Below are 23,119 nucleotides of genomic sequence, written 5' to 3'. Positions count from 1 at the left end.
ATCAGTGGGGGCCCAGAGGAGGATGATCAAGTAACTGCACCGCCACTACCACCTCTTTCCTCCTCCACACCACCTCCTCCACGCTATTTCCTTCTTCCTCTACTCCACCTCCAGACCACCTCCTCTCCTCCTCCACTTTCACTCCACCTCTGCCACCTCCTCCATGCCACCTCCTCCTTCCACCTCCTCCACCTCCTCCTCCACGCCAGCTCCTCCTTCCTCCACGCCACCTCCTCTACCTCTGCCACGTCCTCCACACCACCTGGAGGGTTTGGGATAGACTGAATGAGTGGGTAGTAGGTGTTGGTAGGTGGGTAGGTGGGTGAATGGGTGGGTCTTAGAGTGAGTTGTTGGGCGGGTGGTAGAGTGAGTTGGTGGGTGGGTAAGTGGGTGGATGGGTAGTAGAATGAGTTAGTGGGTGGGTGGTAGAGTGAGTTAGTGGGTGGGTGGTAGAGTGAGTTGGTGGGTGGGTAAGTGGGTGGATGGGTAGTGGAATGAGTTAGTGGGTGGGTGGTAGAGTTGGTGGGTTTGTGAGTGGTTGGGTGGTAGTGTGAGTTGGTAGGTGGGTGAGTTGTTGGGTCGGTGGTAGAGTTGGTTGGTGGGTGTAAGTGGGTCAGTTCGTGGGTGGGTGGTAGAATGAGTGGCTGAATGAGTGGGTGGGTGAATGGTTGAGTTAGTGATGACGATGATCATGTTGATAATGTTGATGTTAATAATCTTGATGATGTTGATGATGGTATTTGTTGTTCATGTTGTTGCAGATTGGACTACCCCACAACGCACTGAGACAAAGGCAAAGCTCCCCCGTGTAGGCTGCTGGGGGAAGTGCCTGCAATGAGTGGTCGTTTGGATGTATACCAGCATATCTGCTGCCCTCATGCCCGGCCGCCTTTGTCTCTCCAAGTGCTGATGCTTTACACACCCACCACACCAGATACTCGCTTTCTTTTGTTAAGGCTGAGTCGACCTAGAGGGGGGACTCCGGATTGGCCGTCCACTGTGTGCGTGTGTGCGAGGAGCGGTGGCGCAGCGTTTAGTGCACCGGGTGGTAGAGTGAGTTGGTGGGTGGTAGAGTGAGTTCTTGGGTAGGTGAGTTGGTTGGTGGTAGAGTGAGTTGGTGGCTGAATGGGTGGGTGGTAGAGTGATTTGGTAGGTGGGTAAGTGGGTTTCTGGTTGGTAGATTAAGTTGGTAGGTGGGTTGGTGGTAGAGTTACTTGTTGGGTGGGTGAGTGGGTGGGTGGTAGAGTTAGTTTGGTGCTGTGTGGGTGGGTGGTAGAGTGAGTTGGTACGTGGGTGAGTGGTGGGTGGTAGAGTGAGTTGGTGAGTGGGTGGGTGGTAGAGTCAGTTGGTTAGTGTGTGGGTGGGTGGTAGAGTGAGTTGGTACGTGGGTGAGTGGATGGGTGGTAGTGAGTTGGTGAGTGGGTGGGTGGTAGAGTGAGTTTGGTGCTGTGTCGGTGGGTGGTAGAGTGAGTGGGTGGGTCTGTAAGTGGGTGGATGGTAGAGTGAGTTGGTGGGTGGGTGGTAGAGTGAGTTGGTGGGTAGGTGGGTGGGTGGTAAAGTGAGTTGGTAGGTGGGTGGTAGAGTGAGTTGGTAGGTCGGTGTGAGTGTGTGGGTGTTTGGTAGAGTGAGTTGGTGGGTGGATGGGTGGTAGAGTAAGTGGGTGGATGAATGGTTGAGTGAGCGATATTGATGGTAATGATGTTGTTGATGTTGGTGATGATCATGTTGATAATGTTGATGTTGGTGATGTTTGCTGTTGATGTTGCAGATTTGACCACTTCACGACGTACTGATACAAAGGCAATGCTCCCCAGTGTAGGCTGCTGGTGCAAGTGCCTGCAATGAGTGGTGGTTTGGGTGTACACCAGCACCTCTGCCGCCCTCATGCCCGGCCGCCGTTGTCTCCCCTAGTGCTGATGCTCTACACACCCACCGCACCGGAAACTCGTTTTCTTTTTTAAGGTGAGTCGACCTAGAGGGAGGGGGCACTCCGAATTGGCCGTCCACTGTGTGAGGAGCGGTGGCACAGTGGTTAGCACACCGCGTGGTATGAGTGAGTTGGTGGGTGGTAGAGTGAGGTGGTAGGTGGGTAAGTTGTTTGCTGGGTGGTAGAGTGAGTTAGGGGGTAGGTTGTTGGTTGAGTGAGTTGGTGGGTGGGTGGTAGAGTGAGTTAGTGGGTTGGTTAGTGGTTGGGTGGTAAAGTGAGTTGGTGGGTGGGTCAGTGGTGGGTGGTAGAGTATTCACCCACTAACTCACACACGTAATTACCTATCCACTCCCCCACTCACCCATCCATCCATCTATCCACTCATCCACTCACTCATATACCTACTCACTCAATTACCCACTCACCCGCGCACTCACTGACCCACCCATCCACTCACCCACCCATTAACCCAACCTTGCCCTCTTCCGCCATGGCTGTTCATCTGTGCTCTTCCCTGCACTCCCCTACCCAGCCTTGCCCTCCCCGCCTCCTACCCTACTCTAAACCCTGCCCTTCCCTCCTCTCCTTCATCTGCTCCCTGCCCATCCCCCTGGCCCAGTCGTGTCCTGCCCTTTGCTACTGCGCTGCCCCGTGCCCCCTGCCCTAACGCTGCTGCTGCATGTGAATGTGGATGATGTTGTAGATGTTGCAGAAATGAGCTTCTCTTTGGCTGGATGGAGGGGCTGAATATGCGTGGCATGGGCTTTAAACGAGCCGGGCTTATACGGTACAGGATGTGGAGCTGATTGGACTTATCGCTGACTGGCACTGTCATTGGAGTCTCGTGCACCTGCACGAGACGAATGCCTCGATCCACCTCTCCAGTCAATGTGATCTTGTACACTTGCCAACCCTTAAACATTAAACAACTTCACCCATGACATCCAAACATTTTTCTCTTTCTCCACTTTCACTCCGGCCCTCTCTTCTCGTATTTCAGCCGGCCTCGCCTCCCTCCACTCTTGGATGTCGCTTCACTTCCTTGCCACCAACCCCTCTAAAGCCCAGCTGCTCTTCCCCCTCCACCAACCACCATCCCCCCCCCTCCACCATCACTATCATCTTCCCCCCTCCACTATCACCACCATCTCCCCCCTCCACCACCACCACCCCCACCATCATCTCCCCCCCCTCCACCAACCCACACCATCATCTCCCTCCCCCTCGCTCACCCCTCGGCCCCTTGGCCCGCACCCTCGGCGTCCTCTCTGACTCCCCCCCCTCGCCTCTCACATCTCCGTCACCCGCAGTTGTCGATTCCACCTTGTAAACATTCTCACAATACGCCCTCTCATCACTCAGTCCACTGCCAACCTACCGATACACTCACACTCATCTTCCCTTGATTAGACTACAGCAGCAACTCTCTCCTACTCGGTCTCCCAGCCTACGCATTCACTCCACTGCCAACAGATCCAAAATACGTCTGCACGCTTCACTTACAAGCTACCACACTGCTCCCTGCACCTCCGCCCTTCTTATACAAATCCACTGGGCTCTCTCCCTCTGCTACCGGTGTCTGTTCAAGCTCCGCACCGTTGCCTCGCTTCCCTCGTCTCCAATTACGCCCCTTCGCTCCGCTCTCAATCTCTCGCACTCCTCCTCACCGTTCCCCCTCTCCTTGTGCACAATCCCCATGACTGCTCCTTATCCCTACTCGCCCTCTTGCATTGCAACAAACTTCCCCTCCACATGAAGCAGCGAGCACCCTCCCCCTTTCGAGTTTCCGCTCCTCCCTCAAGACCTCCACCTCTTCTCCCTGGCCAATCCTTCCCTCCATCCCCTGGGTACCCACCGGTAGTTCCCGTATCCACCAACTTCCCTCCCATACCCCCCCATCCCTGTTCACCATATCACCTGGAGCTGCACTCATTGTACCACTTAAAACCCTTGTCAAGCGCCTTGAATGAAGGCGCTACGAATAGAACTTAAAAATAAATGTACATTTAATTCACTCAACAATTAACATGTGACTTACTAATTTTAACGAACAAATTAACAATTGTATTCATTAATCAAGTATAAGCAGGACTATAAGCGAATGCCAGCTTGTGATTGGCTATGGGGTTGGGTCCAAGTCGCCTCAACTCCACCCCTCCGCAAGGCTGGAATCGGAAACCCTATTATTCCATTGTTTCTCTGGGAAAAATCGGACTCGATTTACGTTGTTTTGACTTCCTGCACCTTTTCTAGGAATGTAACTTGACGAAGGTGAGAGGCCCTCTTGTATTGTGCAGCTTACAACACTGGCCAGCAGCATATCACATTTTTTAAAATTCCTAGTTGAAGATTGAAAAGATTCGATTTTTGAAGTTTCCGACATGTTTTAATTTGTCTCGGCACACCATTTGGTAGGAAGTGAGTTCCAAGCTTTAGTTAGGCCCAGCAGACAAGAAGGCGCACTCCCCAAACTTGTCTTAACACGCAGGATGTTGCAGTAGTTGCATAGCTGGGCCACCATTTGTTCTTGTTGAGGCGGCTGCATTGTGATTAAAACGCAGTGCACAGTGAGGTTGCTAACCCAAAATGCCCACGATCTCCGATTAGCACGGTTGTCTACGTACGGTGCGAAAGAAGTTCCACATACAGCTGTGCTGGTGACCAACTCCCGCGTAGCGCAAGTTATTTTTTTATTGCCGTTTAAATGGCGTTTAGAACAAATACCGAACTGAATAAACACCAATGCCACATTCACAGCATCCATGCATTTGCTTGTCATAATTGGAGCATAACGTTTGTTTTATATAATTTCTATGTATTTCACACCTGGAGTTTGTCTCGATCTACAAATGGTGCAGCATCATCTATTTTAAATGGGGGGAAAATAACCGATGCACGCTCATTTAAAAAAAATTACACGGTGCAGTATATGCCCTTGGCAGCTATCAATCATACTCCACAGATTGAATTACTTTGTTGACGCTCGCATACAATGAAAACCCTAAGGAACTACGTATTATTATTATCAATTATATGGGTTTAAAGGTCATATCATAAGTAACCAAATATCCCTGATTATACATGTACAGCTTGTGATCAGCTGGGTTGTAGTTAAGGCTGCTCATCTTTTCCAAGGGCTTTGCAATCACGATGCTCATTAACCTCTCGTAGTTAGTTTTGGTGTCAAAAGCAAAGTAGATCTCTTCAGTTTTAAGGCTGGAGGTGCACGTGAGGTACAGGACTCCACACAACACGAAGCCATTGCTAACTGAGGGTTTGGACTGCGTGGTAGTCCAGCTGCTAATAACAACAGCAAGGTAAGTATAATTAAATAAAGCAAGGGACAACTTCCCACAGACCTTGTTCATCCAGAGAAATCCATATCAGAATAGGTAGAGCCCAGGTAAGGATACAAATTGCTTCCTGACGCTTGGGGGAGATTTACTCTGGTAATTGTAGAGGCTGTCAGGTTATATTTGCAAACAGAGACACCAGTAGAGCATCTGTAAAACATGTGGTTTTTGTACATCATCGCATCCATTCCGTAACCACAATCAGATCCACAAGGGTCTTTTGTTCCATCTGCACATACGTCTGCAGTGCCCGGTAGTTAGAAAACATCTGCATCACAGTAAAGTAAACCTGATTGCTGCTAAATCACCAATACACATCCTCAGGTGCCTTCAGTGGGAGTGGGTCTTTCCCGAATGCACTATATTGGAACGCTGCACCTTGCATGTTCAGAATGTGAACAAATGGTGCGCTGACGTTCTGCAAGCCACTGTGCACGCATGAGCCTGCAAAGAGATGATACAGCACTTTAGAAAATGTTCTTTATGTTTTCATTCGGAGAAAAAGTTCATTGAAATTTCTAATCATGATTTTAAAATGATAAAACACGCATGTATTAATACAAATATACAACTTCAATCTCAGCTACCAGCACAGGAATTGGTAATGTCCATCACGACCAATGGATGAGTGTAACACCATAAACAAGAGCTTACTAAAATTTTGATTTAAAGCTTTCGTGACTGCAGTAATTCATATTCTTAGTTTTTTCGGTAAAGTCACGTTGAAGAGAAACAACAAAATAACAAAATATATATAAAACAATAAAAAATTCTCACGACGTTTCGACCATAACTCAAACGGTCATCATCAGGTGTGTCGGTTTGCATAAATGTATTTTTAAAACGGCACATTTATTTATTTATAAAAAATTAAAAAAACGTTGGCGTCACGCGCAGCGATTGGCAGTTTGCCCAGGACTAGTCCATCTATTTTTTTTTTAAAAGAGGAGGGGGGAGACGAAATTTTTTATAATGTATGCTGTCTGAAAGCCACTGGAAGCGTGAACAATCAATCAAGAACTGAAATGATTTATCAAATCTTTCCAATGATTGCTAAGATAGAATCCATCTTCTCGGTTGAAATTGTCTCTGTGCTTGTATATGTGGATAGCCTCATGAACGAATCTCTCATGGAAGCCAGATGGCTTACAAAGAACCTCCGTCTTGGAAAAGTCAATGGCATGTGAGCCTACTGAATTAGAACAATGATCTGCTACGGCCGAGGTGTTGGTCCTACCGTGTTTAAGGTCTGCTTTATGTTCACGAATGCGGTCCGAGACATGGCGTTTGGTTTCTCCAATGTAACTACTACCACAGAGGCAACTTAGTTTGTAGACACCAGGGTATTGTATGTCCGGAATCACATCTTTTACAGACGGAACCAGATCACGGATTTTTATGTAATGTGTTGAAACGGACCTGGATCTTGTGTTTATTCAAGATTTTGGAGATCTTTTTTGTGATCCCAGCAATGTAGGGTAAAGTGATGGTTTTGAAAAGCTCCTCAAGAGGGTTCTTCTTCATGGTTTGAGTGATAGCTTTGCGGATTGTATAGTCGGAGTAACCATTAGCCCTAAGAGCTTGGTGTACGTGCTTGAGTTCACTGCTTATGTGTTCCTGGTCGGATATGCATTGGGCTCTATGATACAGAGTCTTGATGAGAGAATTCTTCTGTGATGGATGGTGGTGGGAATCCGGTTTCAGATAAGCATCCGTATGGGTAGCTTTCCTGTAGACAGAGTGGCTCATTGAACCATCAGGTCTCTTTTTAATTAGGACATCCAAAAAAGGTATCTTGCCATCTATTTCGACTTCCATGGTAAATCTGATGGCTGGGTGTATGGAATTGATGTGGTCGAAGAATTGGTCTAGAGCAGGCCGGCCATGTGGCCAGATGACAAAAGTGTCATCCACGTACCTCTTCCATAAGGTTGGGCGCAGAGTGGCAGTCTGGATGGCGTCAATCTCAAATTTCTCCATGAAAATGTTAGCTATAACTGGAGAAAGGGGGGAGCCCATTGGGGTGCCCTCAGTTTGTTTGTAGAAAGTTCCATTCCAAGTGAAGTATGTATTGGTTAAACAGTGTCTCACCAGGGGGGGTACCTCAGTGTTTAGTCCTTGATGAACCAAGTCTTCAATGATTGCAATGGTGTCAGGTACAGGAACCTTGGTGAATAAGGAAACTACATCAAAACTGACAAGCAGGTCGTCTGGGGACAGGGAAATACCCTTGATTGCTGATACCAGGTGAGTAGAATTTTGTACCGCAGAGGTGGTCTTTCCAGTGAAAGGACGCAGGATTTCAGACAAAAAACGAGCTAGTTTGTAGGTGGGGGAGCTGATAGTAGAGACTATGGGACGAAGAGGTGTATCAACTTTATGTATTTTTGGTAAGCCGTATAATCTTGGTGGCCTGGCAGCAGAAGGTTTCAACGAAAACTGTTTAGATTGATCAATTAATGCGGTTGAATCAGAAATTATTTTGTTGGTTTGTGTGACGAGGCTGTTGGTGGGATCTCTTTTATTTTTTGTATAACTACCATCGTCGAGTAATTCTTTAATTTTGTTGTTGTATTCTATTTTATCCATGATGACAGTAGCATTGCCTTTGTCAGCTGAGAGAACTACAATATCATTCATGAGAGATTCGTTCATGAGGCTATCCACATATACAAGCACAGAGACAATTTCAACCGAGAAGATGGATTCTATCTTAGCAATCATTGGAAAGATTTGATAAATCATTTCAGTTCTTGATTGATTGTTCACGCTTCCAGTGGCTTTCAGACAGCATACATTATAAAAAATTTCGTCTCCCCCCTCCTCTTTTCAAAAAAAATAGATGGACTAGTCCTGGGCAAACTGCCAATCGCTGCGCGTGACGCCAACGTTTTTTTTTATATAAATAAATAAATAAATGTTCCGTTTTAAAAATACATTTATGCAAACCGACACACCTGATGATGACCGTTTGAGTTATGGTCGAAACGTCGTGAGAATTTTTTATTGTTTTATATATATTTTGTTATTTTGTTGTTTCTCTTCAACGTGACTTTACCGAAAAAACTAAGAATAAGAGCTTACTACTTTCACTCTTTAAAATATATACAGGGTAATCCACTTACATACACTCCACTAAACTAACAAGAAGACATTTTAGACACACAATTGATATACTGCTGCTCTATGAGGGATTTTGGTCATCATCACAAAGCCACCCCACCTCTACTGCTTCCACCCACCCATACCCACTGCTGTCCCCGGTCACCTCTACCACTGTTGTGCACCCCCCTTCCACAAGCTCCACAAGTCCCTGGTCACCACCACCACTACCACTGCTTTGTGCACACTTCCCCCACACCCTCCACAACCCTCACCACCACCCAAACAAGTCCAACCCTGTGTCTGGATGAAGAGGGGAACCGAAACAAAGAGACGTAGAGAGGGGTCTAAAGAAGGGTGGGTCCTCAAAAGAGAAGGAGCATTGCCAAAGTAGGTAGAGGATGGGACTCGAAGCAACAAGGGGCAGGGTCGAAAGGAAAATGGAGTGTAGGAAGGGTTGGGGTCTCAAGTGAAAAGGGGAGGGTCTAAATAGAAGGGAGCGGAGCCAATAGAGGAAGGGGCAGGCCACAATGGAAGTGGTCGCTTTGTAAAGACAAAGGGGCAGGGCTTGAAGAGGAAGCCCAAGTGAGTGATCTCCAAATAAAACAGGGCCTAAAAAACAGCAAAACCGCATATCTCAACAAAAATCTGAGAGTTATGAGAAAAAACAATTCCGCATATTGAGGAATGCTCCAACCATGAACTTCCCTCGTGATTTTAGGAAGACAAGCAGATAATAAAATATGTGCAGCAGGAAAGCAAACATGTCGCAGATGCGGTCACAGACCAACTGCTTTTGTTTTAAAGCCACTATAAAGTAGAGGCTACTCGCTAACTTTGGGCATTAGAGCAATGATCCACTAATTGTCATTGATATGGCGGAGCATATCAAAATAATAGACCAACTAATACACGAAAATGTTTAATGTTGATGCGGTGTGCAGCGCATTACAACAGGAATCGGCAGCGCGATTCTGCTAATCTGGAAAAAAGCTGCAGATTACAGAGGAAGCATGACACGTGACTAGTAGCTAAGGTAACTCGCAGTAAATGTGAGGATTATGAGGTTTCAAATTTTTCTAATTCCCAAGAAGTGCAATCTGCCATTTGGGGTCGATATTGAGCGATTTAGCAGTTTAAAATATTGCTATACAAGTCAAAAAATTGCAAACATTATTTTCTATTAAGCACAACTAAGATGTGCAGATGCAACAAACAAATACAAAGTAAAAAAGAGCTTAACTCAGAATTTCCCAACAGCTCGACCCCTGCAGCTCTGAAGAACCATGGCCACGTCTAATGTTCGTGGTTGGCTGTCCACAGAGTGGAATCAATCTGCCACGGTGTGCCACGGATTGCAGGAACGATTGCGAACAGCCAATAATCCGCAAATTATAGGGATTTACGGATTATGGCATCGCAGATTATTGTATTTCTGCTGTATTTGAGTTGCACTTGTATTGCACTTAACCCTACCCCTATCTACTGCAGTGGACGTATAGGTTGAAGAGAACCACTGATATATGGAGCTCACCTATGGGGGGCTGCTGGCCAGGATTGCTGCCGGGGGGCTGGCCAGCATTAGAGGCCTCCTCTTGGCAGTCCTGCAGCTGCTTGCGCAGTGTCCACCTGGCGTCGGATGAGCAGCACGTTGTTCCTGTCATTGCACGTGACAAGTCAACTGTAGGGGCAGGGCTACCAAATGTCTGGGAGACTCAACTGGGAAATGTGCTGAGCTGGTAGGGCCCTCCCTCCATCAGCCCACCCACTTTTACATAACCACGCCCACTCACTCACTATCCCCGCCCATACAGATGGTTTTCCGCACTCTGTCTGGCATTTGAGGACTAACGGGAGTGCCAGGAGAACAACCCTCACAAAGCGATAACATCAACATTGTATCCACGCAAGCCATATTCACGCGGTGCCTTATTTGACAGTAGAAGTAGTGAACTATAATTCCAGTCCAGATATATTTTAATTGAGCTGCCTGCATCTGCCTTCACATGAAACTGCTAAATTCACCACTACATAGCAAGTTCTGTTTTGAGTTGCTGCACTGAACATTTACAACAATTAATAGTATTACGGTTCTTTCTCTGAAAGAAAATTACTTTTCATAAAAATATGGCACATATTACATTTGTATAATCAATAATTAAAATGTTCATTTGGAGGAAACAATGCTTAAAATTATAACCTCAGGCAGCTCTAACAAAGTATTTTTTTATTTCAATTCTTGTTTTGTTTTCATAACCTACCAGTTTATTTTATTACATCATACAGTAAACATGATATTCACTTTTTTTTCAAATATGTGAATGGTTAATACTTGGAAACTGCAACCCTTTAACCTCCTCCCCCCATACATCCAGGACCCCCAGGCCCAGTGATCCTGGGACCCACACCGTGTCAAATTACATGAAAACTCCATTAACTAACATGTCACGTGTGAGCCACTTGACTACCCCTCTTGTGTTCATTAAAATAGGAACCCCCGACCCTGAGAAATTCCAACAATAGACTCTGCAATTAAGCACGTGTATAACCTTTAATGGTGGGCAGTATGTTTATTGTGGAAAGTGCGCTTGTGTGGTACACGTAAATAAATATCAAAGAGTATTGAGACCTGAAACCCTTTCTACACCCCGATAGGAATTAAGACAAATGACGTTAAAACATTATCTCCAGGTACAGCAGTGATGTAATAAATCATTGTGGTTTTACATAGTAACAATTCCTCATCCCTATGCAAGCAATTTCACATTTTCACGAGCATTAACAAAACCATTTCGTGCATGCAGTAGAAAGTCCAGTACAGGTTTTCCATGTTCAGATACCGTGTACAGATTTCACAGAATTTATGAAAATGTTGAAGCAGTTGCTGTAACATGTTGAAGCAGTTGTTTTAACATTTCCCTCACAAATTGTCTCATGAAGTTCAATTCAGCTCTCTATAAGAAGCCATCCAACACAGTCCAGCGACTGCAAGAACTGCTGCCTCCGCATTCCAGTGATCCAAGGTACTCCCCTTTTACGTGCCACCTTCAACTGCAAAACCTGAGTCTGCAAACCTGCCCAAAAGGAACTGTGGCCATTGCTGCACCCCTGATGGAAACAATTGCTTGGCTTTGCAACAATCGTGACTAACCGAGAGGTGTAGACGATCGAGAGTGGCGCTGGAGACGTCCAGCTTCAGCTGCTGTACCAGCTGCTCCATCTTCCTGATCTCCACCCGTAGCAGCTTAAAGTCCAGCTCTGTGTAGCGGTCATGCCCCTGCTCCATTTGCTCCACGCGCACCGTCAGGTTCCGCAGCAGCGCCGTGTAGCGCACCAGCGTGGCGTGGTTCTCTGCCACCTGTAGGCGTAGTTTGAATATTATCTCCTTCCAACGCATTTCAATCGATCTTTTACAAGTGTTGACTTAATAAACAACCAATCATATGAAATGTACGGGACTGTGTTTTTGGCAATGCTGTATTAATTTCTATATATAAACTTAGCATGACTATATCAGCATGGTTGGCTAAGGTACGGTGCGAAAGAAGTTCAACATACGTACATAGAAAGGTTGCTTCCTCAAGGAATCTTTGAGGACAGTTAGGTTAATGCCTGGGTTTTATCAAATACTGCTCAGGGCCCCCACAAATATATGAATTGCTTTAGAACGGCTGAAATACAACACTCCCACGCAATGATGAGCCTGAGAGACAATTTAGTCATGACAGCCAAATCCTCAATGGCTATGACTCACAGGAATTTAGTTTTCCTCATTTACCTCTACAAACCACATTCTATTTCATGTGCACCTGTGGTTTAATGAGCCTGCGTGCTTATTAGGTTTTAGAATTGTGTGAGTTATTTACTTGCTTGCTTTTCGCTCTGTGCAGTGCCTTGCGTTTCATGTTGGCTTAATGGGCAATGTTTAAGCTCCTGGTGAAATAAGAAGAGGTCACCTTCTGTGACTCCACCGTGAAGGCCGTGGCAATCGTCTGGGTGCTGAGCTGCAGCTGCTCCACCATGTCGGCCGGGAAGACGGGGTCCGGCAGATAGACGTTACACACGCACTGGCCCTCCACATCCCGGGAGCCGTTAGTGTAGGCGCCAGGGACCAGCTTTGAAGAGAAGACCACAACGTGAAAGGACATCACACTCAAACTTGCATACTTTAAACATCACAATTGCATATCCACCGCAATATTTAAAAAGGGATTGTTCCCAAAGTTTATACAAATTCATTTGCTTAGTAGACGACAAGAACACGAGAGATAGCGATGGCTTGGGGAATCCTTCATCTAGCAGTGGATCGATCATGTCTGATGGATATTATACACGTAGAATGCAAAAAATGTCATCATTAGCTATTAGCCATCGTTCATCCCGAAAGTTTTAAGGAAACCCGCGCTTAACATCAACCAGGTTTATTTTAACACACAGCAGCACCAATTCCAGTATATATCTATTATATTTATACTGGTAGGAACGAAGTTGTAAACTCAGTGTACCAGCCTGCAATAGATTAATGCGTCCGTCCGTCCATCCCCTTTCAATACTTTAACGAAGTGAAATCTCGTGCTGTTGGGTGTAAAAAAAATTCCAATGTTCCTACCAGCCCACCCTGCAAGGACCTGTTTATAGTTGCGGTTACTTGTCAGATGCCTACTCCAGTCGACCAGTGACCCAGTATATATTTAGTCAGACATTGAGCCTGGCCTGCAACAGCGCGCATAGCTTACATAAGTGGAGCAAGCGAGCTCCTGGAAGAGAAGACCGAGGACGATGCTGAGCAGTGCCTTCATCGTGACTGCTGGATGAGCTACAACTGTAGTAGTGTCCAGGTGCTCTGGTCTCGTATTTATCAGAGTGCCACTCCCATGCCATGCAAACACCCTTTGTTCTCTGTGTAGTGGCAGCTGTCACGGGGGAATTACCCCATGGAAAACATTTTTCATTGAGGTCTAAATGAGTGCTTAAAGTACTGGGGAGATCCACATTTAAAACAAATAGGAGATAAGTTAATGGTTAAATCTTGAGTTAAAGCTTTCGTGACTGCAGGAATTAATATTCTTGGGCCTTGCGGTAAAGTCACGTAGATAGGTTCAAAGAAAATAAAAAATAACAAAAAACTACAACGTTTCGATCACAACACAAGCGGTCGTCTTCAGGGTGGAAAAGTGCTGCCCCTCATTCTTTGGACTAAATGATCTCACAACTAGGCCAGCGTTATCCACTTCTGTGAACTATTCTCTAGCACGAGGCAACGCACTGCTTTGTTAGAGACACGAATAAGTCTGTCAACAAGCGTGAACGCTCGCGATCGCGCGCTCTCACGAGTCCGGTCCATCGGGAATGCGCGCCGCTCACGCAGAGATAGCTCTTTGGAATAGCAACGTCGCTTTAAGTGTCAAGCAAAAATGGCTGAGACTAAAGCATGGGTGAGGAATGTCTCCCACAGGTGACCGCCTCCAGCTCCTCGGGTTTGGAGACCCCCGGTGAAACTGCGCTGGCCGCATCGCCGCACATCTCTGGCGGGCAGGAGCAGCAGCAGGAGTAGCTGGAGCAGCAGGAGTAGCTGGAGCAGCAGCAGGAGCAGGAGCAGCAGGAGTAGCAGCAGCAGAAGCAAGAGCAGCAGCAGCAGCTGGAGTAGCTGGAGCAGCAGCAGCAGGAGCAGCAGCAGCAGGAGTAGCAGCAGCAGCTGGAGTAGCTGGAGTAGCTGGAGCAGCAGGAGTAGCTGCAGCAGCAGCAGGAGCAGCAGGAGTAGCAGCAGGAGCAGCAAGAGCAGCAGCAGGAGTAGCAGCAGGAGTAGCAGCAGCAGCAGGAGCAGCAGCAGGAGCAGCAGCAGGAATAGCAGCAGCAGCAAGAGCAGCAGCAGCAGCAGGAGTAGCAGCAGGAGTAGCAGCAGCAGCAAGAGCAGCAGCAGGAGCAGCAGGAGTAGCAGCAGCAGGAGTAGCAGCAGCAGCAGCAAGAGCAGCAGCAGCAGGAGCAGTAGCAGCAGAGCAGCAGGGTAACCGTGGGATGCGGATCATTGACGGCGTCGATTTGGGGTCCTGTTGAGGCCGGCGCTGTGCACTGCTCAGCAAGATAGGACGGAGCAGATTGGTACAGACCCTTGTAGATCAGAAGCAGAATCTTTATTTGATCACTACAAACAAAACAAACAAAAATACAAAGGATCCCCCCGTATAGCCTTAACAGACTGTAGGGGCAAGTGCTGTTGGCGAGCACCTATGAAGGCCGGCATGGCACACGAGGGGGTCGGTGGCCAGCACCACGCCCGGTCACCTTTGTCTGCCTCGTGGCAATGTTTACACATTGCACCAGGCCCTCATTTCAGGCTGAGCCGACCTAGGGGAGGCCCGATACCAGTTCAGATAATCGTCACCGGTGGTGGCCGTGAGCGGGAATCGAACTCGGGTCGCTGGGTTCGTAGCGCAGCGTAGCGCTAAGCGCTATACCACCGCTACACTACCGCTACACCACCGCTACACCACCGCTACACCACCGCTACACCACCGCTACACCACCGCCCCCCAAAGACTCCTCTTTTACTCTTGCACCATGTAGAAGGGACGAGCGCTGTTAGCGAACTTGCAGTAAGGCCACCGTGGCACACTAGGCTGTCTGTCGCATTACATCCAACCACCTTTGTTTTCCCAGTGCCACAGGTACTCATTTTAGGCTGAGTCTACCTACAGCCGGATCAAGGCAGGTTACAGAACTACTCCTGGAGTCTCTTCAATCCATAATCCCTTAGCCCACACTAGATGGTGCGTCCTTACTATGCAATGCGTGTTTCACCACGTCAGTCGTCTGATATATTACATACTTTAGTTTACATACATGGGCAAATGGACGGGAGAAAATAGTAAGGTTACATCATGAGCAGTTATTGTGCAGTCATTGGTGACCAGATTGAGACCATCAACTCTGATTAGCACGGTTAGCTACGTACGGTGTGAAAGGAGTTAAACATACATACGTACAACTCACCATATCACTCTGACGCAGACATTATTAACCGGCGGAACCCCCAAACCAATCTCCCAAAGCAATGGACTCTTGAATTAAAAAATAAATATCTTTAAATTATCGGAATCAGAATCTTTATTAAGACCGGAGGAATCTGATGAGCTATAAAGCTATTTTTCAAAGATATCCAGTAGGGGCGGGTCGGAAAGTTAATTATCATTCAATACGGCTGCTATTTTTACAAGTCTAATCTCCTTTGAGTGATAATTTCGAAGCTGCAATGCGTGTTCATCGTGGTGTCGTCAACACGGTCTTACAAAGTCAAGGTGGGGGGGTGAGGGGGGCGCTGATCTCAAATGCCGACATTCCACATTCCTGTGGAAGAGACAAATTTCTCCAGAGTTCAACTGCTGCTACTAATGCACACCGCAATTAAGAATGTACAGCCCCTCTGTCAATCCACTCCCACACCGTGTAAGTTATGAGGGTTATTTGACCATACTTCACCACGCTGGTCAAGTGTGGTTTTCTAAATGGAAGGGGTTGTTGGAGGTGGCCTGGAACCGGTTCAGATGTCACTCGCCACGGATATTTGGCCGTGGCATGGAATTAAACTCAGGTCGCCAGGTTCATAGTGCAGTGCGCTGACCACTGCGTAACTGCTCCACAAAGAACACAAGGTATGGGATTTTGGAAAGGATGGCATGGCACTACTGCTCTAAGCAGCCTGGGCCAGCTTCCATTCCAATGAAATCGACTGCCTTGAAGGTGCACGCTGGAGCCGGGCACCAGAGGGGAAGCTGTCGCAGTGGATGGCGACTGCGCCTCACCTGCGATGCGATGCCACTGGCCGTCGCACAGCGAGCGCGTGGGGGAGACCGTGGCGGAGAACTCCTCCACGCCATCGTTAGCCAGCACAGTCACCTGCAAGCGACACGCAAGCACAAAAGACAAAGATCCCCCCCATGTAGGGGCGAGTGCTCTTTAGCGAGCCCCTATGAAGGCCGGCACGGTACACGAGGGGGTGCGTGGCCAGCACCACTCCCGACCGCCTTTGTCTCCCTCAGTGGTCGATGTTTATACACCGCACCATGTATTCATTTGAGGCTGAGTCGACCAAGGAGAGCAAGCCCAGGACCGGTGATCGGCACTGGTTTTGGCCATGAACAGGAATCGAACTCGGGTCACTGGGTTCATAGCGCAGCGTGCTAATCGCTACACCCACCACTCCAGAAGCGATCTGGCCCCAAATGATAGCTCAACGAAGTGGCTTATCACGTGGAAATGTATAGCAGCTAAAATACTTTAAACTCATATCGATTCAAATTGTGGAGGGAAAAACCGGAAGACCCGGAGAAAAATCCACGCGACCACGGGGAGAGAGAACATGCAAACTCCAAATATACAGGCATCAGGGTAGGTATGAAACCCACAACCTCCTGTACACCAGGCGAGGAAGTTAACATCTCGCCACCGTGGCACCCCCGGCATGGGAAGGCCTTCTTCCAACAGCAGATTGGCACAGGGCTACAACACACAGGCCGGGACGGTGCGGCAAGTGTCAATCGCCGGAATGTGACAGCGGCCGTTTCCGTGCCGCGTCTCTGCTGGAGTCCGTGCACCACGGGCGATCACCTGGCCACCGTGAAGGTAGAGGGCGAGGTATCGCGCGGCGCCCGGGCGACCCAGGTGCAGCAGCTGCCCCGAGGGGTGGTGCGGCCGGAACCTCCAGCGCCAGATCCAGCTTCGAAGCCACCTCCATGGCCTCGTCTGCAGCGCCAGAGGGAGTGTGTGTGTGTATGTTGAACTTGTCACCCGTACGTAGCCAACCATGCTAAACGGAGGTGCAGGGGAAGGACAACAAACCAAAACACAAAAAGTTCTAAAGAAATAAGTTCGTCAATCTAGATAATTTATAAGTGCATAGCTCCATTGGCTTCCTAATATCGGAAGGAAGAGCGTTCCAGACGGCCGCAGAAGTGCAATTGAACGCACGCGATGTGTTGACCGTCTCCGTTCGATGGGTGGCAAAAAAGTGCAGTGATACCAACAACTGTTGGGGCGAACACTGTTATTTAGCGTCTATAAACGTTGTCACAGCACACAAGGAGGCGGTGTAGCCAGAGCCACACATTCCCAACGCTGATGTTTTACACACCGCACCGGATGCTCCTTTAAGGCCGAGCCAACCTAGGGGAGGCCCCAGACCGGTTCCGATATCCGATATCGCTCTCCTCTAACGTTTGACATAGCCAGGAATTCAACTTACAATGCCGGGTTCGTAGCGCGGTGGCCACGGCCATGAATTTAACTCGGGAACGCCAGGTTCAAAGCAGCGATTCAAAATTTACTTTGACAAGTGAAACATAAAAAAACAATATATCCGCAACAATAACAGCAAAATAACGACACCGCTGCATGTCGTGACGCGGCGAGGCGACAGCATGACGACACCCGCGTGGGGTTCGCTGTGCTGCATCGCGTGGTTGAACTTCTTTTGCTCCGTACGTAGCCAACCGCGATAATCGGACTGTGCGGGGCAAGGACGGTTGTTCCCTCCACATTTAAAAACGTGCGTTTAAACAGATTATTTGATGTTTGGCTGGGGGCGAGGGAGCGGGGGGGGACGACAATGCCAGCACGGCTCTCTCACCCAGCAGCACGTGGCCTCCTTCGCGCGAGAAGAACACGCCGGGCGTCGTGGGCGCGGAGGTGCAGGGCGTCACGGCGAAGCGGTGTGCTGGCTCCCCCAGGGACGCTCCGTTGAGCCGGGCCCCGCGCACGCAGCCACGCAGCCCGGCCCTTCAGCGGCCCTGGGGTGGGGGGGGCGGTGACGGCACACCCGGGGCGCGCGACGCCTCCCGATAGAACGGCGCTCCTCCTTCTCGGCCCGCGTGGCTACAGTCAGCGCCACGTAGCGCGCTAATGCAAGACAGGAAACAAATGCATTACGAGCGCAAAACAGAGCTACATACAAACAACACCAAACACCGGCATTGACTCGGCCTTGAACATGTGATCTCTCTCTCTCCACTGTTAACAACACAAAATAACTTTGCGCGCCATTGTGGAGAACATAACAAAGATAAATAAGCAGACAATTCGTTCTCCTTAACGTATTTGATTAACGTAAAAAATAAATGTATGGATTTGTACAGATCTCATCAGCCGCATCGTGGCCTTATGGAAGTGAATATAATTCTCACGTGGAAGGGCGGGTGGAAAAGTGGTGCCCCTTATTCTTTGGACAAAAGTATCTCAGAACTAGTTCAGCATTATCCGCTTCCGCGGGCTATTCTCTAGCAGGGGGCGGCGCACTGCTTTGCGAGAGACACCAATAAGTCTGTCAACGAGCGTGAGCGCTCGCGATCGTGTGCTCTTATGAGTCCGTGCCATCGGAAATGCGCGCCGCTCACACGGAGTAGCAGCGCCACTTTAAGTGTCGAACAAAACTGGCTGAGACTCAAGCATGGATGAGGAACGTCTCCCACAGGTGACCGCCTCCAGTTCCTCAGGTTTGGAGACTCCCGGCGAAACTGCGCTGGCCGCATCGCCGCACAAGGCTTGCGGGCGGGAACGGGAAAAGGAGCAGCAGCAGGAGTAGCAGCAGCAGCAGCAGCAGGAGTAGCAGCAGCAGGAGCAGCAGCAGGAGTACCAGCAGCGGAGCAGCAGGGTAACCGTGGGATGCGGATCATAGACGGCGTCGATTTGGGGACCTGTTGAGGCCGGCGCTGTGCACTGCTCAGCAAGATAGGATGGGGCAGATTGGTACAGACCCTTGTAGATCAGACGCAGAATCTTTATTTAGACTGCAGGAGGAATGTGATGAGTTATGAGGCTCTTTTTCATAGATGTCCAGTATGGGTGGGCCAACAAGAAGAGCAGGCATGGTTTGTAAATAATCCTATGGTTTCATGAGTCACCAATGTAACCCATCTCGTATTGGGAACGTTATCGGATAAGATTTCCGCTTTGGAACTCTCAGGCGAGCCGCGCCATTTGACACAGCCCCGGGGGGGAAGGTGAATGTCCGGTGCTGGCACAGCCGGAGGCGCCATCGCGACAGTCCACCGTTTCACGGAGTGACACTGACGGCACAAATCGCAACAAGACTCAGAATAAAACCCTCGAATCGGGCAAAACGCCCCGACACAGCACGACGAACGTGGGCGGCTTTCTACCTGCAGGTGTCGCCGGCCCGTGCCGCTCGCGACGCCACCCAGGTAGAGCGGGGAGCGCAGGCCGAGCTCCGGGCCCCTGCGGCGTGTCGGGGCGGCCTTCGCCGCCGAGCCGTCCACGTTCAGCTCCCCGTGAGCCTCGGGGCCCACCACCACCTCCACCTGCGCGACACGAAGCGGCGGACCGGCGGGCAACGTCACGCCGGGGGGTTGCCACCTCTGGGGTGCAAACGCAACCGGGGCGCATCACGATGTCACGTCTAAAGTGATGTCCAGATCACTATGAGCATCGAGGCCCACAGGGCTCCCCCACTACGCTGCTTTCTCTGTCTATACAGCTAGAAGGGAGATGTTTCGACTGTTGTAAGTAATGAGCTCCAATGTGTAACATCTGCAAATAACGGACTGCATTCACCATCAGCGGCTGCTGGGACAAGGGCTGCGCCTCCAGGTGCATGTCCAGGTGCCGCCCGTCGTCGTCCTCGCCGCTGGACGCGTACGCGAGCAACCCGTTGTTGGCGTCGGTCTTCAGCTCCAGTGAGGTGCCTGTGAGAGGCGCAGAGGGCACCGCCAACGTTGCTCACACACTAAAACTACACTATTTTTTATTTGACCAGGTAAGGTGTCCTGAGCTATATAGCTCTTTTTCAGAAGTGACCCGCTTAAACACTCACAAATACGCCCACACACACACACACTCTCCCACGTACACAAACTCCCACATAAACATTCACCCACGTAGATCTAAAACTCATTCCTTTAGAACTGCTTTTTGTGTTTAGTTTGTTGGCCTTTTTCCCTGCGCCTGGGACAAGCACGGTTGACTACGTACGGTGCCAAAGAAGTTCAACACACGTACGTACATTTCCACACTTCGTCAGCTGCGATGGATCGCGCTGCGCATGCGTTTCCCCCACGAAAGGCGGTCGTGCGTGGCTCCGGCATCGGCACTGTTGCCGCCCTGCCCCCGCACGCCCCCTGCGTGTCCCCCCCACGGCCCCGCACGGGCCTCAGGTGCCGCGCTGATGAACCCTGGCCACACGGTCACCACCGGTCACCACCAGTCACCACCACAACCGGCCATGGTCACCACCGGTCACACAGTCACCTGTCTCTGTTTATTGTATTACCGTACTAAATTACCAGCATAAGTCTGGCCCCAGTTTGAACAATGGAGGAGGTGGATCATTTCTGTGGACGGATCCAAAACAGTTGTGGATATTCCAGACTTTTATAGCAAGGACCCATCTCTGATGACTAAGTGTTGAAGATGACAATGATATTGACGACGATGACAATGCTATCGACGATGATGTTGAGGATGATGGTGACGATGACTTTGTACGACGCGCGAGTGTGATAGCCACGTGTCCCCGCGGCGCTGCAGAGACACAGATGCACATACGCGAAGACACAGACACACGTAGAGACACAGACGCACATGCGCATACGCGAAGACAGACACACGCAGAGACACAGACGCACATGCGCATACGCGTAGACACAGACACACGCAGAGACACAGACGCACATGCGTGTACGCGCAGACACAGACACGCAGAGACAGACGCACATGCGCATACGTGCAGGCAGACAGACGCAGAGACACAGACGCATATTAGTATACGTGCAGGCACAGACACACGCAGAGACACAGACACACATGCGCATACGGATAGACACAGACACACGCAGAGACACAGAAGCACATGTGCATACGCGTAGGTACAGACACACACAGAGAGACACAGATGCGCACACACGCAGGCAAAGACGCACACGCGCAAGAAAGAACGACAAAGTCACACGAACACACGCACACACGCGCTCAGAGGGGTGCACACGCATCGAGCTTGTCTCTTCTAAAAAACCAGAGCCTGCGGTGGCAATACGGAAATTCCACGTTCCTATGGCCAAGACAGGGGAGGCCAAGGCGGCACCTGGAGGAGTTGCACAGAGCGAAGAGGTAAATGGTTGGAGCCTTCGTTGTATCCGGCGCTCATGGTCCGCAGGGTGTCCTCTTTGTCTTCAGGACCACCGCCCCCTCTTGAGGGCGATGGACAGAATCTCACCCTGCCCACACACACAGACTGTTGGGATAAGTGCTGTTCGCGAGCACCTGTGAAGGTCAGCACGGCACACAAGAGGGTGAGTCACCAACACCATGCCCGACCACCTTTGTCTTCCTAGTGGCGATGTTTACACACTGCAACAAATACTCATTTTAGGCCAAGTCAACCCAGGAGAGGCCCAGGACCAAATCAAATAATCGTCACTGCTGTTGGCCGTGAGTGGCAATCGAACTCAGGTCGCTGAATTCGTAGCGCATTGCGCTAACCGTTGCACCACCACTCCCCACGATGCACCACTCCCCGCAGTCACCTCTCGATTAGCCTGGGTAAGAGTGTTAAAGGCTGTATGGGGGACCTTTTGTTTTTGTTATTGTTTGCAGTGATCAAGAAGGGCAACATGCTTCACTTAGACATGGATGGGGGATGTGAGCCGCGTCAAGGGCCCGGTGCCCAGGCTGCTCACACACACACACAGCAGGAGCTGCACGTTGGAGGGCTGCCCCGTGAGTCTCTCCCCACCGCACCACTATCACCACAACCACCGCGCGTAACACGTGACAGGAGTCACCGACCGTTGATACTGGGGTGGGTGGTGTGGCCGGCTTCAGGCCGGGCCGGTACTTGCAGGGAGTAGCAGAAGAGCAGGCCGCTTGGCTGCATGGTGCGGAACGTGAGCCCCGTCTCAGCACGGGGAAGGGATCCTTGACGGCCAGCGACATGAACCCGTCGCCCGCCAGGAAGGCCTTGCGCGACACCTGCACGCCGAGGTCAGAGGGGGTGCGAGCGCTTGAGAGGCCACGGGGCTAGCGGCGAGACCTCGGGGAGCACGGTTGCAAGTCGAGCGTCTCGGCTGCACGCGAGGGATGCGTGACAGACGCATCGTAAAGGTTTTTGGGTTAGATCTGGAAAATCGCCCGATGACCTGGTTGTTGTTGTAATCGCCAGGGAAAACGTCACAGTACTCGAATTGTGAACATTGCGGATTTACACACAAACAACAAAACCAAGTCTGCTGAAGTAGTCACTATTTGGCACGTTTTGTTCACGTGACAAACCTTACTAATTGGCCATGTCGGGTGGTGGTGGGTTAATGACACATTTATATTCACGCGGTCTATCCCAAAAATCCTTTACTATGATTAATATTGGTCGCGAAAGCCTTCTACGTGTTAGATTGCGTAACCCTTTCTTTCTAAACATTGTGTGACGTTACTCTTCTAACGAGACGTTTCTTTCTCGGAGGTTTTGCGAGCATGTGAGCTCTACGCACATTTTAGCGGGTTCAAAGCGTGAATCACATCTCGTTGGGCGGCTACAAACCGACAAGTTGGGAGACTTCCAGTGACAATCACCCGGGTTCAGTTACGCAAACATTTGATCCTTCTAAAAACGAAATAACTTTTTTTTAACTAAGCTATTTTTATTTCACCTGGCCACAAACGACAACTCAACAAAAGTGGCTTAAAAAGTGGGCATTTATAGCTGCCAAATACTTTAGACGCACGTTGATTGTAAATG

The 23,119-nt window shown here is 49.5% G+C and overlaps 1 protein-coding gene across 4 annotated transcripts; it reads right to left on the bottom strand.

Annotated features, from left to right (window-relative positions):
• Positions 1 to 4,579: 4,579 nt before the first annotated feature.
• LOC142925694 (olfactomedin-4-like) lies at positions 4,580 to 20,486 on the bottom strand. Of its 4 annotated transcripts, none has more exons than XM_076069050.1 (7): positions 18,005 to 19,613; positions 16,987 to 17,121; positions 16,182 to 16,275; positions 12,339 to 12,497; positions 11,534 to 11,740; positions 9,917 to 10,039; positions 4,580 to 5,724 (listed from the first exon to the last, which is right to left on the bottom strand). In XM_076069050.1, the coding sequence occupies exons 3-6, from the start codon at positions 16,254 to 16,256 to the stop codon at positions 9,917 to 9,919; spliced, it is 564 nt and encodes a 187-aa protein (XP_075925165.1). In that variant the 5' UTR covers positions 16,257 to 16,275; positions 16,987 to 17,121; positions 18,005 to 19,613; the 3' UTR covers positions 4,580 to 5,724. The 4 variants fall into 4 exon arrangements, 3 of the variants coding, with proteins under 3 accessions (XP_075925165.1, XP_075925167.1, XP_075925166.1); XM_076069052.1 differs by having other exon boundaries at positions 9,917 to 10,011; positions 18,005 to 18,949; XM_076069051.1 differs by lacking the exons at positions 16,182 to 16,275; positions 16,987 to 17,121; positions 18,005 to 19,613 and adding an exon at positions 13,119 to 13,408.
• Positions 20,487 to 23,119: the final 2,633 nt, after the last annotated feature.

This window comes from Petromyzon marinus, chromosome 23 (genome assembly GCF_048934315.1).
Source record: "Petromyzon marinus isolate PM22_M1 ecotype Great Lakes invasive population chromosome 23, UKy_Petmar_22M1.pri1.0, whole genome shotgun sequence".
Classification (NCBI taxonomy): Eukaryota; Metazoa; Chordata; class Hyperoartia; order Petromyzontiformes; family Petromyzontidae; genus Petromyzon; species Petromyzon marinus.
This window is presented reverse-complemented; position numbering and strand designations above follow the sequence as displayed.

What these genes read in the sequence shown, in the direction of transcription:
- LOC142925694 (XM_076069050.1), bottom strand. Translation starts at nt 16,256, where the DNA reads ATGGCGTGGAGGAGTTCTCCGCCACGGTCTCCCCCACGCGCTCGCTGT. An exon ending in TCACGGTGGAGTCACAGAAG is followed by an intron (nt 11,741 to 12,338) that starts GTGACCTCTTCT and finishes CTACGCCTACAG; the next exon opens with GTGGCAGAGAACCACGCCAC. An exon ending in TCGATCGTCTACACCTCTCG is followed by an intron (nt 10,040 to 11,533) that starts GTTAGTCACGAT and finishes GTGCAATGACAG; the next exon opens with GAACAACGTGCTGCTCATCC.